Genomic DNA, 15,824 nt, shown 5'->3' on the forward strand with positions numbered 1-15,824 from the left:
GTGTGTGTGTGAGAGAGAGTGAGTGATGTGTGATGTATGGGCAAATGCCAGACACTTATGTGGAGGTCGGAGGACCATTTTAGGAGTCAGCTTTCTCTTACTCTGGGATCCAGGGATTGAATTCAGGGTCTTAGGGCTTTTTTATCCAATAAGTCATTCCACTGGCTCTATTCTGAGACAGGGCTTCATTATGTTGCCCAGACCACTGCACACTCTGAAGCCAGAAGTTTATTCTTCTGTGTGTACGTGGAGGTGTGTGTTTGGACTGGTAGGCATGTGGAGGCCCGCGGTCAGCCTTGGTGTCATTGCTCAGGAGCTGTTCACCATGGTTTGTCGCTTGATACAGAATCTCTCACTGGAGATCATCAGCTGGGCTAGGCTGCCTGCCAATAAACCTCAGCGATCAGCCTGCGTCTGCTGCTCACACTGGGGTTGCAAACCCTTGTGGCCACACATGGCTTTTTCACATGGGTTCTGAGTAGCTTCGGGGTTTCATCCTTGTATGGCAAGTACCTCACTGGTTGAACTGTTTCAACCCCAACTCCAGACATCTGTCCCTCACCCTCACTCCTCCAAAGGGCTTGATGCTTGCTCCCTTTGGCTCTAAACACGCATGCTCTTGCACATTGCGCACACTTCTCTACTCTGTCCAGCTTTGCGGCTGTGGCTTCGCCTTTCTTACCTCCATCCAACGAAATATTTCAGGGCACGAAAACTGCTCATCACTCCCCTCCTTTACACCTCCTTTACACCTCCGGCAAGGCCGTGGCCTAAAGTACCACCCCTGGCGTTTACCTCCCACTGTAATCCTCCAATGTTCCTCTCTCGTGGAACTCCACAGTCCTACAGCTACCTGCTGACCCTGCATTTCCTCAAGGCTCACATGTCCACAGTGATCATTTGCTTCTCTCCTAGTCTTTCAGACTGTTTTTTAAAAGATTTTTTTTGAAGATTTATTTTATTTTTTTACTTTTCAAGACAAGTTGTACCAGGCTTTTTCTTTTGGGCCATCAACCAGCTCCCAGTGATGTGAAAATTTATTATCAATTAGGAATGCTTGGTCCTAGCACTTATTTTAATCTGTTTCTCTTTATCTATGTTTTGCCTTGGAGATTTTTATCTTTCTTTCTTTTTGTATATCTATTCTTTTTTTTTTTTTTTTGTTTTTTTTTTTTTTTGTTTTTTCGAGACAGGGTTTCTCTGTGGCTTTGGAGCCTGTCCTGGAACTAGCTCTGTAGACCAGGCTGGTCTCGAACTCACAGAGATCCGCCTGCCTCTGCCTCCCGAGTGCTGGGATTAAAGGCGTGCGCCACCATCGCCCGGCTTGTATATCTATTCTGTGTCTGTCTGTCTGGTGGCCGCTTAGCTTCTGGCCCTGGACATGTCCCTCTTTTTCTTCCTCCTTTTCTTCTTTTTCTAGCCTGGATTCTCTTCCTACTCAGTCTCTCTACCAGCCAGCCCCATCTATCCCTCTCCTGCCTAGCTGCTGGCCCTTCCGCTTTTTAGTAGACCAATTAGGCAGGCAAGGTGAAACAAATATAACACATCTTTACATTGTTAACAAAGGCAGCATAAACAGATGGAGCACTTCTTTACACAGTTAAATATTCCACAAGTCTCTCTTTCCTTTTAAATTATTTGTTTGTAATGTGCATGGGTGTTTTGCCTGCATGTATGTCTGTGAAGCATGTGCTTATAAGGCATGTAGAATCCAGAAGAAGGCATCAAACGTTATGGAACTAGAATTATAGACAGTTGTGAGTCCCGTAGCTGGGGGATTCATGTGAGATATTTACATTATAATTCATAACAGTAGCAAAATTACAGTTACCGCCAGGTGTAGTGACATATGCTTTTAAATTCCAGCACTTGGGAGGCAAAGGCAAGAAGATCCCTGAGTTTGAGGCAAGCCTGGTCTACATAGTGAGTCCTAGGACAGCCAGGGCTACACAGAGAAACCCTGTCTCAAAAAACAAAACAAAAGAAAAATTACAGATATGAAGTAGCAACAAAATAATTTTATGGTTGGGGGTCAGCACTACATGAGGAACTGTATTATTAAAGGGTGGCAACTTTAGGAAGGCTGAGGACCACCCCTCTAGAACGCTGCTCCTGTTTACCTTCTGGGCCCAGACGGAGGCTTGCATACACACACCCTTGCCTGGGATAAAGCTTAGAGCCTCAGTTCTGATTACAGCGTCATTCCCCTAAACAATGTGTCTCACAGGAATCAGCACTGGTCATTCCCTGAAAAAAGTTCAGTGCTCCTTGTGGCACCAAAAATAAAATGCAGAGTTCCCCCGAAGGCTGCCGAAGCTTGGTTTGGATGACTTCTCCCCTTAATCCACAGACTCCTGCCCACCCCTCACAAACGTCTGTTGCATATCGATGTCTGCCACATCTTTTTGTTGTCGTTGTTTCTTTGTGTAACTGTCCTGGCTTACCTGGAACTCACTTTGTAGACCAGACTGGCCTGGAACTCACAGAGATCCGCTAGCCTCTAACTCCGAAGTGCTGGGATTGAGGGCATGTGCCACCACCACCCAGCTCAGCCACATCTTTTAAAGAGTCCTATCTATGCCTCAACTGAACTTCTTGCTCTCGTTCTCCTATATTTTTCTGTCTATTGATATTACCAGTCGGCCTCGATAGACTCTACCTTTGATTATGGAGTGGCCTCAGGGAAAAGGCTCTGAATATTCTGGCCAAAGGCTAGTTTTCCTTTTCCATTCCTTCATGCGGTTGTTGACGCTGGGGAGTGGGAATGTAGACCATAGCCCCGCGATCCCCACTAGAGGGCGGTCCAGCCTACTTCGGCTCAGATCGGGCTAGAGTGATGCCGGAGGGAATTTAGCAGTGGCCCTTCCCTTAAGGTTCTTCGCAGAGTAGTCACCAATCTAAGTCCTACCATTTCCAGGGATTGTCAAGGCCAGCTTTGACAGACCCTGAGTGGCCACAAAATCGTCAGATTAGACGATCGGGCGCAGTGCCCACACGTGGGCGTCGCATCGCGGCCCCAGTATTAGAGACCGCTACTTCACCAGGGGACAAACTGAAAAGCTGAGACCACTAGACGAACGCGTGGGGGGCAGGAGGAGGTTGTGTCTGTCCTGCGTCACTCTAAACCAGGGGGTCCTGAGCTGCTTTGGCCGTGCCGAGTTGGAAGGCGGAGCTGAAAGGGGTAGGACATCTTCAGTCCGCCCCGCCTCCTTTGGCTAGGGCGCCGGGGGCGGGGCAGGGCGCAGCTGCCAGATGTTGGGGCGGCAGCGGCGGGAGCTACGGAGAGCGAGGAGCCTGGGAGTAAGGCAAGGGTGACGACGCCGCTGGCGGGCCGACCCGGCCCACTCTGCGCTGCAGATCGAGAAGGAGCCGAACGACCTGGAGAGGGCTACAGCACCAACACCAACATGCACAGCGCTCGCCTTGACAGCTTCCTGAGCCAGCTCCGCTGGGAACTGGTGAGGCTTTGGAGTGGGTGTGGTGGTAAGGATGTGTGTGGGGTGCGTGACTGCCGCCTGGCTGGAACAACAAACGGGTACGGAGTGGGCTCCTTGTGCCCATCCGAGTCAGGATGGGGGCAGGGCAGAGCGGTGCAGATGGCCCAGATGGCCCGCTTCGGGTTTCTGACGGTTGGGAGCTGTTCTGGGCATCAGGTAACAGGCGCCCAGCTGGCTCTGCCGGCGGCGGGGGAGAATAGTTGGGAGCGACGTTTCTTTTGGGGACCTGCAGGGAGTACCAAGGGCCTAAAGAAGTACTGTGCTGTCGTGGACATCCCCTACTACGGGCTGGCCTGTACCTCCTTCCTCTACCCTGCCTGCCCGCCCTGGTGGCGCGTGCTGACTTGCCCAGCCCTGCGTGCTGCAGCCTGCAGGACTGCCACCAGCTCTGCGGATGGGAGCCATATGAGCCTCGACTGCCAGTGCCCCCATGTGGGCCCTATGCCTACAGTTCTGCCTTGTTGCCCAGAGGTTTTTAAGTCCTTGTGAACTTTCTGTTCACGGCTGGCCTAGTCAGACACTAAACGATGATAAGAAATCCCTCTCCGACTTCTGCTCTCTCTTTCCCTTCAGTTGTGTGGTCGGGACACAGGCTCACCTCCAGTGCCTGGCCCACTGCAACCAAAACCGCAAACCGATCCAAGTGTACAGCCCAACCGCCAGTTAAGGGCCTCAGATGCTCTGGAAGAGGACTCTGTCTGCTGTGTGGAAGAGGAAGAGGAAGAGGAAGCCTTGGTAGCGGAAGACAGGGGTGTACCCTTGGGATGTCCTCGGGAACATGCCTTAGACTGGGACTCTGGCTTCTCAGAGGTGTCAGGCAGTACATGGAGAGAGGAAGAGCTGTCCGTATCCCGGCGTCAAGCACCCTCAGAGCGGCCACCTCATAGCCAGCGTTTCTCAGTCAGTGACCTCCCCTTGCGCAGTAGGGCAGCTGTAACTGGTATATCACCTGCCTACCGTCCTCGGCCCAAGTCCACACCAGATGCTTGCCTGGAACATTGGCAGGGACTGGAAGCAGAGGACTGGACGGCAGCCCTGCTGAACAGGGGCCGTAGTCGGCAGCCCCTGGTGCTGGGGGATAACTGTTTTGCTGATTTAGTTCACAATTGGATGGAGCTGCCTGAGGCAGCCAGTGAAGGGAGTGATGGAGGTGTACCCCGAGCCCGTGCTCGACCCCCTCAGTTCCTGCTTGGCCTCTCTGAGCAGCTACGGCGCCGGCTGGCCAGGGCTCGCCGGGCAGCTATGGCAGGAAAGCGGCTATCGTGCCCACCTCGGCCAGAACCTGACCTGCCTGCGGACATCTCACGATTTGCAGCCCTCATGAACTGTCGCAGCCGCCAACCCATCATCTACAATGATGTCAGCTACCTCTGACCTGCCCTCTGCCAGGGACAATAAAGGCCTTTTTCTAGACTGTTGGTTCCTAAACCAATATGAGTGACAAATCTTTACGGTGTACTTGAGCATTATCCCACAGCAAGGAAGCATCCCAGCCCTGTGGGGCACAGCCAAGACAGGCCAATCTAGACTCTTTCCTCTGCCTTCCAGGGTCCTTGTCTTGCCCCCGTCATACGCATGCCCCTTACATCCATGTTCTATCGCACATCTTCCCTACTTCCTTCAACAAGTTTTTATTGTTGAGCTGTCTGCTGTAGGCTCAAGATACAGGCCTTGTATGTCTTGTTGGTTATGGCCGAGTGATGGCGTGGTGGCGGCCATCCATGTCACAGCTCATAATGCAGAGGTGGGAAGGCAGTTTCGTCCTCCTCACCCTCACAGCTCAGCTCCAACACCAGGACCCTCAGCCCAGGCTCAGGCTCCCGGCCGGTCACTTGCTGAACCAGTTCTGTCACCCTGGTATGGGAGGGGGTTCAGGGGAGATTTGGTAGGTGAGCTGAGGCAGACAGGGGGCAACCCAGTGTGGACTAGAGGGTGCTGGTGAGCCCTCAGGAGCCCGAACTGGGGGCAGGAGTGGGGCAGGCAGGAAACATCTGAACTATTTTAGGAGCAGCTAGTGGGGCAGGCAGGAGGCAGGAAGCTGTGGATCCCTTGGAAGTGGGCGGGGGGGGGGGGCTGGGCAGTGTATGGGGAGCAAGGGGGGCTAGGCAAGCAGACAGCTACTAAAGTCCCCTTCCTCAGGCTCTTAGCCCCACCCAAGCCCATTTGTTGGCTCCATTTGGTGGAAGAATGCTTCAAGAAGGTGTGAGGGGCCTAGAATTGGGTTGAGAAAAAGAGCCTGCTACCCATCCTCAACATCCAGGGACATGGTTACGGTCGGGCACTGGCTCACCTGAGGCACAGGCACCCAGTCTGCTTTTCCAATGACCATCCTGCAGAATAGAGGACAGCCTGGCCATACAGCAACCTCTTCACCTTCAGTCCGTGTTCTTCCTAGAGAGACAAACATCAGTTACTCAGTGAGCCAGGCTGGGCTGGGCCTGGGTCAGAGGGGAGACAGGGCACACCTGGAGATGGGCCAGCAGTGATGCCAGTGTCCTCTCAGGCTGCCCAGCAGGCACTTTCAGGCGGTCCCAACGGGTCCACGTCAGGTGATGAAACTATGGGGTGAAGGTGAGGAAGAATTAGATTTCTCGCACAAATCTGCAGCCCCTGGCCCAGTTACTAGCAGCTTTTCCTAGAAGAGAAGCTGCTGAAGAGGCAGGAAGCCGAAGCCAAGGGGGGGTGTGTGGAAGGTGGGATCTGGGCCCAGAGTCTCAGCCCCCTCCCCACCCAGGCTGTGGCCAACACAGGAAATGGAGCTATGGGGCCCTGTACAGGGAAGCAGACATCCATCACACAGGCCAGTTGGAGGCGGGGGTGGGGTGGGTGGCGGAGTGTGTGGGGGTGCTGCTTCCTGAGGAAGCTGGAGCTGGGCTGCTGCAGTCTCCCGATAAAGCTGCTTGTTCCTCAAAGGGGATGCTGGGAGCTGGAGGCTACAGTTCATGCTACTCCCCAGTCCTCACACACAAGGCTTTGGACTGCTCACGAGCATGCGAAAACTAAGGACAACGGTGACAATGGAACCCTACTGACCCAGAGATCCTAGCAGAGACACAGTCTATAGGAGTTTTTATTCTTTCCCATCTTTTTCCTAGTTGGAGAGTTCTGGTGTCTACAGATGAGGACAGATGCAGCAGACACAGAGTCTAATACAAAGGGGCCCTGCTAACCCTCAGAAAGCATACTAGGGTTGAGCTGAGACTAGGCTAGAGGCAAGATGGGGACTCCTACCCACCCCCATTCCATGGACAAAGGCAGTCTGTGTGCTGGTTAACAGTGGGGCACCTCACAAAAGCACTCTGTGTGCATGTCCAGAGGGACCCTAGGCTAGCTAGTGACCTCTGTCCTCTCCCCTGGTGAGGGCATTCCTTCTACTTCCTTTCCTGTTCCTCAGGGAAATGCCAACTGTGACAGAGGCTGGACACACAATTGGACACATTACCATCCTTCATAGGAACACCACACAAACAAAACCAACAGCACCCACACATGTGTCTGCATGCACAAGCATGAATGCTCACACTGAGGAAGGGCCTTGCTGGTCCATCTGGCACACAGATGTGTAAACTTGATCCCTCCATGCTCACACAGCAGGGCTGCCCAGACCCTGGTGTACTCGATCTGTAACGTGAGCATACTGTCCTATAGGGCTGAGACCCTCACTCACGGTAGCAAGCCTGGTGGCCTTTAACTTGGCTTGAGGTGGACAGAACAGGGTTCTACAGAGAGAAGCTAGACTATCCGGGGTTGAGTCTATGGCTGCCCCTCCCTACTCCCTCCCACCAGGATATTATGGAGAAGGAGGGGGCTGTGGGGGATGTCTGGCTCCACTAATGAGTTAAAGCTGCAGCTCCCCCAGACCCTGGACTGCAGGGGGTTGGGAGTATGGCTGATGGCTGTTTCCTGTGTCTGAAAGGTCCCAGCCTGGCTTCATAGCAGGAAGGGAGCTGGAGGGAGTCTAGAGGATTCTCCCATAGTCTGGGGCCTGGAGAGAGCCCGCAGCTAGAGCCTACACTGTTTATTTGGGTGGGTAAAGGGACGACTCGAGTCTAATGGGAACAAGGGTAGGGTAGCAAGGGCTCACCGACTGGACGGCTGGGGCAGAAGGCACTGCTCGTATGAAGTCATTTTCAGCCAGGTGCAGAGAGCTTTGACGAAAGGTATCAAGGGGCCGTGGCCCACTTACCACCTTATACAGCTCCAGGCCCAATAAGCCTGCCACAACTGCTGTACTGGTGGCAACGGCTGGGATAATCTGGCCCACGGTTTGCTTGATCTGTCAAGGACAGGGCATTTGGTATGGGCTCAAGGTTTAGGACTAAGATTTGGCCTTCCCTTCCAGGCCTGAGCCCCAAAGGGGTGGCATTACCTGAGCATGGTTGACTGGTAGGATCCCATAGTTCTGAGCTCTCAGGTCAGTTGCTGCTACCACAAAGTCCATATGGAAGTTGCTGTCATCATCCTGCCAGGCCCAAGTCACAGGAGGGTTAGCGCTGCAGTGGTATCCCCATCACAGGAGGGTTAGCGCTGCAGTGGTATCCCCATCACAGGAGGGTTAGCGCTGCAGTGGTATCCCCATCACAGGAAGGTTAGCGCTGCAGTGGTATCCCCATCACAGGAGGGTTAGCGCTGCAGTGGTATCCCCATCACAGGAGGGTTAGCGCTGCAGTGGTATCCCCATCACAGGAGGGTTAGCGCTGCAGTGGTATCCCCATCACAGGAGGGTTAGCGCTGCAGTGGTATCCCCATCACAGGAGGGTTAGCACTGCAGTGGTATCCCCATCACAGGAGGGTCAGTGCTGCAGTGGTATCCCCATCACAGGAGGGTCAGTACTGCAGTGGTATCCCCATCACAGGAGGGTTAGCGCTGCAGTGGTAGCCCCATCACAGGAGGGTTAGCGCTGCAGTAGTATCCCCATCACAGGAGGGTTAGCGCTGCAGTGGTATCCCCATCACAGGAGGGTTAGCACTGCAGTGGTATCCCCATCACAGGAGGGTTAGCGCTGCAGTGGTATCCCCATCACAGGAAGGTTAGTGCTGCAGTGGTATCCCCATCACAGGAGGGTTAGCACTGCAGTGGTATCCCCATCACAGGAAGGTTAGCGCTGCAGTGGTATCCCCATCACAGGAGGGTTAGCACTGCAGTGGTATCCCCATCACAGCAGTGTTAGCGCTGCAGCGGTATCCCCATCACAGGAGGGTCAGTACTGCAGTGGTATCCCCATCACAGCAGTGTTAGCACTGCAGCGGTATCCCCATCACAGGAGGGTCAGTGCTGCAGTGGTATCCCCATCACAGGAGGGTTAGCGCTGCAGTGGTATCCCCATCACAGGAGGGTTAGCACTGCAGTAGTATCCCCATCACAGGAGGGTTAGTGCTGCAGTGGTATCCCCATCACAGGAGGGTTAGCACTGCAGTAGTATCCCCATCACAGGAGGGTTAGTGCTGCAGTGGTATCCCCATCACAGGAAGGTTAGTACTGCAGTGGTATCCCCATCACAGCAGTGTTAGCGCTGCAGCGGTATCCCCATCACAGGAGGGTTAGCGCTGCAGTGGTATCCCCATCACAGGAGGGTTAGCGCTGCAGCGGTATCCCCATCACAGGAAGGTTAATGCTGCAGCAGTATCCCCGTCACAGGAGGGTTAGCGCTGCAGCGGTATCCCCATCACAGGAAGGTTAATGCTGCAGCAGTATCCCCGTCACAGGAGGGTTAGCGCTGCAGCGGTATCCCCATCACAGGAAGGTTAATGCTGCAGCAGTATCCCCGTCACAGGAGGGTTAGCGCTGCAGCGGTATCCCTCCCCGTAGCCAACTAGATACCACTGACTGGTCTTTGTACAAATTTTTGGTTGGTATCCACCATCTCCCTCCTTTGCCACACAGTACAACTGAGGTGCAAGGGGAATGGGCTACTTCCGTGGCCTTGGAAGAAGGAAACGCGGGTTCTCAGACTACCCCCACTTCCTTACCATCCCCCAGCCCAGTCTGTCATTCCCACTTGGGGTCCCACCTTCCCAAACAGCACAGGCTTCAACAGAGGGCCCTTGCTCCAGTCTTCCAGACGTTCCTGAAGTTCCTTCAGCTGCTCCGGGGCTGTCAGGGAGCAAGGTGTGGGATTAGTCCTTGCTCACTTCCTACACTCTAGAGCCTGTGCCCACTCTAGAGTCTTTGTCTAACCTGCCAGTTGCTGCCACTTGATCAAATCAAGGATTGATTTGATACTGCCATCTGCTCCATCCTCACCTGGGGATCATAGCTAGACACGCTACAGAACATTTTTTTTCTTTTAAATTCTGAAAGTCTCTAGAGAGAACTGGGATATGTTTTAGGCAGCAAAGAGTGGACCTACTGAGGGTGGATATAAACTAAGCAGCAAAGTAAGAGGCCCAGAGGGGGCTGAAGAGATGGCTCAGCAGTTAAATGCACTTGTTGCTCTTGTAAAGGACTCTGGTTCAATTCCCAGCACTTACATGGAAGCTCACAACTGTCTATAACTTCAGTTCTAGGGCTTCGATGCCCTCTTCTGGCTTCTGTGGGCACCAGGCACACATGTGGTACACAGATACACATGTAGGTAAAATACTTATACATATAAAATAAAAATTAAATAAATAACAAAAACTCCCAAAGAAAGCCAGAGGGAGTAAGCAGGCTGGCTATGGGCAGGAGGCAAGCCTTGGATGACTGTATAAGACTAGAACCTCACCAAAGTCAGCCGGAGTAAAAGTACCATCAGAGATGAGGTCTGGGTGCATGGACTCAGGCTTTGGCAGCAGCTTCAACAGTTTCCTGAGTGAAGTCTGGTCTTGTGAGCCAGTAAGCCCATGCATTTGTGCGTACAGGTTGGCAGCTGCCAGCACGTAGAGGAAATGCATGTCCTGAAGCCAGGCAGAGAGCAGGAACAGTTTCATGGGTACATGGGAGGGATTTCATTGCCCTTTGGTGGGTATGTTTGAGTGCCTGGCTGTCTCAAGTACAAGCACCCACATTTGGACAAGGGAGGCTCTCTTTTCGCAACTGTGCATCTTAGCGGAATGCAAAAGTGGCTACCTCTACTCTAAGGGCACTCATGTCTAAGGATTCCACTCACGTGGCTGGGGTCAAATTGCAAGGGCTGTGGACATCTTTTGGATCCTGACCAGAACAGAGTTCCATCCTCGAGCACCTAAGGAAACAGAGGCGGCTGGGCTCAGTCTGGTCTCCTGGAGCCATCAGTTGCCCAGCCACTAACTACCTACTTTATCAGATGGGAAGAGTCTCAGCAGCTCTACGATGCCATCATGGAAGCAAAGTTGCCAGTGGCCGAGAGCCCACACTACACAGTCTTGCCAAGTCCGTGGGCGCATTTTTAGGACACCCATCACTTGCTGCAGTACGGTTGGTGTTTGTGTCCTATCTATGCCCGACAGGGAAGTGCATGTCCTACCGAGAGAGGAGGAAGTTTGAGATTGAACTCTGTGCCTGAATACCTGGACTCCAACCTACCTCTGTTGTTGGTCTTACTGCGAATAGCTGTTGATAGTCTCTGCAGATAGTCTGAAGAGTCCCTCAAATTCATCCCGGGCCCACTGTGGGGGAGGGGAGGATGTAGGTATTAGATGAAGGACTGCTTTGCCGTTTGAGAATTGAGGTGGGTAGGGTGGGATACACTTACCTGCAGGACGTGCTCCACTGTGCTGGGGAAGTGCCGCAAAGTACACAGAGGGTAGGAGGCAGTTTCAGAAGCTGCAGCCGAGGCAGGACCATTATAGGTTTCGGTCACATGCGGCACAAACACAGAAGAACTCCCCCGGGTTCCCTGTGTGCCTGCCTCCAGCAGTGGTTTCAGATAGTAGGTACATCGAGCAGCAACATAGTGCCCTGGCAAAAGGGCACAGGGAATGAAGCAAGGCTGCCAGAGTCTTGGGCAAGGAGCTCAGCTCTAAGGTAGGCACTCACGGGCCTCGAAGCTGTCTAAAGCAGCAACAACACCATCCACTCTGGAGAAGAAGTCGTCACCATAGATGTGCTCTGTGGTGGAATCCAACGGATAGGTACACGAGGTCACTTGTAGGTCTGGGTTTAGACGTTGGGCTGCTCTTGCGGCCACCTCTGCCTTGGGGCTCTGGGAAGAGAGGAAATGGGCACAATATAAGAAAGCAACCTGAGGGCCGGGTGGTGGTGGCGCATGCTTTTAATCCCAGCACTCGAGAGCCAGAGGTAGGCAGATCTCTGTGAGTTCGAGGCCAGACTGGTCTATAGAGCAAGTTCCAGTACAGGGACCAAAAAACAAAAGCTATACAGAAAGATCATTTCAAACAAACAAACAAACAAAAGAATGCCACCTGAGAAACAAGAATGTAAGAGGGACCAGCACTCACCCCGATGTCCTGGGGCCTGAAGAGGAACTGCCGGCTGAGGTTGGAGCGTTCTATGTGGTCCATGTCAGCTACAGTCACACCTCCATTAGCCTTGACTCCCAGGCCCATTAGGGCAAAACCTTTGAGCATCTCACAGCCAATGGCTCCAGCACCCACCTGCTGGCAGGAACAGAATTATCTAGGGCACTTGGTGTGGATTTCCCCAAGACATCCCCACCATCATCCCTCAACTCACCAAGAGGTAACGTTGGTAGCTCAATTTCTCCTGAAAACTAGCCCCAAACACAGCAGTCTGCCCATCGTATCGGCAGTTTCTCTAGGAAACACAGATGGTGGCCAGTGATGGCTGATGCCTGTGCTGTGTGGTCACTCACTGAGTTCTTTAGTCAGGACCTCAGGGCCACTTCTCAGGTTTCTCCTCCAACCCTGATTTTAAAAAAGGCTTTCACCGTCAGTTCTCACCGGATGGCAGTCCTCAGAATTGGGAAGGAGCTCCTCAGCTTCCGGAAGACATTCAAGGGCATCAAAGTACAGCCACTGGTCCAGGGGCATGAACTTCCCGGAGACTGCCTGGGGGTGGGCACTGACTCTGGGGCTTATGCCAACTCCTTAATCCTAAAACCCTTAGATCCCTTCTAAGGGCTGCACCTGGTTTGATAAAATGCTCCAGCACGGCTGCTTGGTATGGGTGCCCTCTCACACATCCACGGACTTGCCCACTTCCCCAGTCCCTCCCTTTCCCCACCTTTGTCTACCTTCAGGACTTCCTGGGCAGCCACTCCCCCTAAAACGGTTGCCATGGGGCTTAAGCTGCCGGCACTACTCAGGGCAATTGTCCGAATTAAAGCTTCATCCAGCGATTCTTCTTTTATCCCTTTTAGTGGCCATAGTTCCCGGGCCAGACGCACCACGGTCTCTGCATCAGCCTGTAGAATGGCACCCAGGTATAGCATATGCCTAGTAGCCCCAGTCTGAATTCTAACCTTCCACTCAAAGCCTTCAGGTACCCATCTACCCTATTCCACGGAAGTAGCAGAATCCTAAGTGGGAAAGCCTGGCATCATTGCTGGGCTGGGAGGCACTAAAAAGGATGTTCAGTACCAGCTAGAGACACTGAAGGCATCACCAACCTGAGCAGTTTTCCAACCTGTCTCTGCAGGCTTAAGGATGGAGCAAGCAGGGTCTACAGGTTATAGGCCTAGTACATCTATGGACATAACCTAGTGTAAGATAGTGGTACTCATGCACTGTTTTTGAGTACAGAATCTGCCTCTAGGGTTCAAACTTGGAGCTGTAAATAGTCACTGAGGTGAGGTCTGAAAGGTGAGATCCAGGAAGATAGGCTATGTATTGTGCGATGTGGTGCCACTCACAGGATCCCAGGGCTTGGGTAGCCGGCCATGAAGCTTCTGGAACTCGTGCAGTGCATGAAAGGCCTGATGCAGGCAGTGAGCACGTTGAACTTCCTGAGTGTTCTGGGCCACCACACGGGGCTGAAGCAGAGCTTTGTCCAAGGACTTCTGTAGGGTTGGGGTTGCGTGGCTTAGGACGAGGTCTGGAACGCTGTGTACCCATTGATGGAACCAGGTGCTCCCACCTCAGCGGCACTTGCACTTACATGCCTCACAGTCTTGGATCTCTTGACTTCAGTGACAACCCCACCACGCAAGTAAGGGGAGAAAGCTGTTGTGTCTCCGATCTCCAAGGACCCGTCTTCTGGAAGAGATCCAGCTGAGTAAGTTATGACTCCTAAATATAAGTAGTTTCCACATAGCATTGAGCCAGGAGTTGGATGGAGTAGGGTCGGCTTACTCTGCACACGGACAGGCTGGGGAGGACGACCGTTGAGTTCAACCATGCCTTCAATGCCTGAGAAAACCACCAAGTCCCCGTCATAGAAGAACTGTCTTTTGGTGTCTTGTCTCAGAGTGACAATGCCGGGCAACCCCTAGGTGAGAGATAGTTTGATTTCAGAGTGCATCTACCTGCCTTCCACAGGCCCTGGCACCTTTCTCTGAATATCAGGTGAATCTCTACACTCAGCACCCACCTGGGAGATGTCCTGGATGGCAGCTGTCATGGGTTCTACCTCTGTAGGGTCTTCAACGGTGAAGTCCTCACCAAAGTCACAGAACAACTGCCTAGAGTGGTTGGCAGGAGTCACTGAGGAAGCTCATCAGTTGTGAGTGATGGTAGGGACACTGGGACAGGCCCAAGGGGAGGGAGTTCTGGGAAAGACATGGAAATTAAGATTTGGGCATATCGATGGGCTGGAGAGATGGCTCAGTGGTTAAGAGCATTGCCTGCTCTTCCAAAGGTTCTGAGTTCAATTCCCAGCAACCACATGGTGGCTCACGACCATCTGTAATGAAGTCTGGTGCCCTCTTCTGGCCTCCAGGCATATACACAGACAGAATATTGTATACATAATAAATAAATATTTAAAAAAAAGATTTGGGCACATCGAGTGTACTAGAACAGGTCTGGACACTGAGGCTGAGAAACAAGGGTGGAATGGTAGTCCAGAAGTAAGAAGACCCTTCACTAGGTTTGAGGTGGAATGGTAGTCCAGAAGTAAGAAGACCCTTCACTAGGTTTGAGGTGGAATGGTAGTCCAGAATTAAGAAGACCCTTCACTAGGTTTGAGGTGGAATGGTAGTCCAGAATTAAGAAGACCCTTCACTAGGTTTGAGGTGGAATGGTAGTCCAGAATTAAGAAGACCCTTCACTAGGTTTGAGGTGGAATGGTAGTCCAGAATTAAGAAGACCCTTCACTAGGTTTGAGGTGGAATGGTAGTCCAGAATTAAGAAGACCCTTCACTAGGTTTGAGGTGGAATGGTAGTCCAGAATTAAGAAGACCCTTCACTAGGTTTGAGGTGGAATGGTAGTCCAGAATTAAGAAGACCCTTCACTAGGTTTGAGGTGGAATGGTAGTCCAGAATTAAGAAGACCCTTCACTAGGTTTGAGGCAGGGTGATAGGGGCAAGCTTCGAGTGGGGAAAACATTGGGGCCAATTGTTGGCAGTGATGTAGTGGGGTATACAGGTAGACTCCTCACCCCACAAGGCCCCGGGTTTCAGCCACCAGAAAGCAGATTTTATTCTCGTGGCAGAAGGTTCCCACCTTCAGCTGCTCCTCTAGCTTGGAGTTGGTCAGCACCACGACCTAAATGGATACCAGAAGCACTTGCCACCTTCTGTGCTGCTGAGGGCAGGATGGAGGTACTAGGCTGGCATGCAAACTGGGGCTGGGGTAAGTACCTGAAAAGCCTGCAGCAGGTCGTTAGTGATGTCACCTGTATGGACGGAGATCTGGACAGCTTCATTGAGCTGAGACAGTTGTGCTTGAGAGGCCTCAGCCCTGCTCCTCCCCAAGCTCTCTTCTGAGAGGAAAAACTAAGGACAGAACAGTGTAGCTTTAATCAAAGAGACCCCCCTTTGGCCCTGCTCTGAGAGAGAGCATAGAGACCCCAAGAACTCTCACCTGAGCAGCCAGGTCAGCCCAGCAGGTGGACTGGGGATCGTGCAGGGTGAGGCTGCCTATACCCATAAGGACCAGGTTCTTGGCCACCTCAGCTCCTAGCCCCTGCAGGCCAGATAGCAAGACATTGGCTTCCCGAATCCTCCGCATAGCAGGCAGGCCCAGTACATACCTGTGGTTAAGAAGTAGGAGGGCAGGCAGTTGAGAGACCATAGGTTTGGAGGCCACCCGACTTTGTATCCCACTTGGAGACTCACAGCTGCCTCGAGTATAGCTCCCCATCCATCCTCAGTCGTGGGCTGGATAAGGAGGCGGTAATGTTCACAGCTGCTGTGGGGGGGTGGGGATAAGGGGAGGTGGCACAGCAGGGCTTGTAACTGATGCAAACAGGAACCTAAGCGCTGGTTGCTGCTTCTTTCAGTTCCCTCCCTGGCTCCTCTGTAACTTCAGGAAAACAGAAGTGAAACTAGACTCTGGATTGGTTC

At 52.7% G+C, this 15,824-nt stretch overlaps 2 protein-coding genes across 9 annotated transcripts; one reads left to right on the top strand and one right to left on the bottom strand.

The window, feature by feature from the left end:
- Positions 1-2,865: 2,865 nt before the first annotated feature.
- Positions 2,866-4,948, top strand: Inka1 (inka box actin regulator 1). Its single transcript, XM_075964647.1, has 2 exons — positions 2,866-3,458; positions 4,071-4,948. Exons 1-2 carry the CDS (start codon positions 3,408-3,410, stop codon positions 4,869-4,871), a joined length of 852 nt encoding a protein of 283 aa, XP_075820762.1. The 5' UTR covers positions 2,866-3,407; the 3' UTR covers positions 4,872-4,948.
- Positions 4,949-5,082: 134 nt separating this feature from the next.
- Positions 5,083-15,795, bottom strand: Uba7 (ubiquitin like modifier activating enzyme 7). 8 transcript variants are annotated; one of them, XM_075964639.1, is made up of 24 exons: positions 15,597-15,795; positions 15,343-15,511; positions 15,120-15,254; positions 14,918-15,024; positions 13,909-13,999; positions 13,671-13,806; positions 13,477-13,574; positions 13,232-13,378; positions 12,614-12,784; positions 12,321-12,428; positions 12,094-12,174; positions 11,859-12,014; positions 11,437-11,602; positions 11,153-11,358; positions 11,002-11,066; positions 10,737-10,920; positions 10,589-10,663; positions 10,205-10,376; positions 9,509-9,591; positions 7,867-7,959; positions 7,582-7,773; positions 5,963-6,055; positions 5,788-5,888; positions 5,083-5,351 (listed from the first exon to the last, which is right to left on the bottom strand). In XM_075964639.1, the coding sequence occupies exons 1-24, from the start codon at positions 15,623-15,625 to the stop codon at positions 5,222-5,224; spliced, it is 2,988 nt and encodes a 995-aa protein (XP_075820754.1). In that variant the 5' UTR covers positions 15,626-15,795; the 3' UTR covers positions 5,083-5,221. The 8 variants fall into 8 exon arrangements, with proteins under 8 accessions (XP_075820754.1, XP_075820756.1, XP_075820753.1 ...); XM_075964641.1 differs by having other exon boundaries at positions 7,684-7,773; positions 11,859-12,017; XM_075964638.1 differs by having other exon boundaries at positions 11,859-12,017.
- Between the last annotated feature and the right edge of the window lie 29 nt (positions 15,796-15,824).

Source organism: Microtus pennsylvanicus, chromosome 3 (assembly GCF_037038515.1).
Source record: "Microtus pennsylvanicus isolate mMicPen1 chromosome 3, mMicPen1.hap1, whole genome shotgun sequence".
Lineage (NCBI taxonomy): Eukaryota > Metazoa > Chordata > Mammalia > Rodentia > Cricetidae > Microtus > Microtus pennsylvanicus.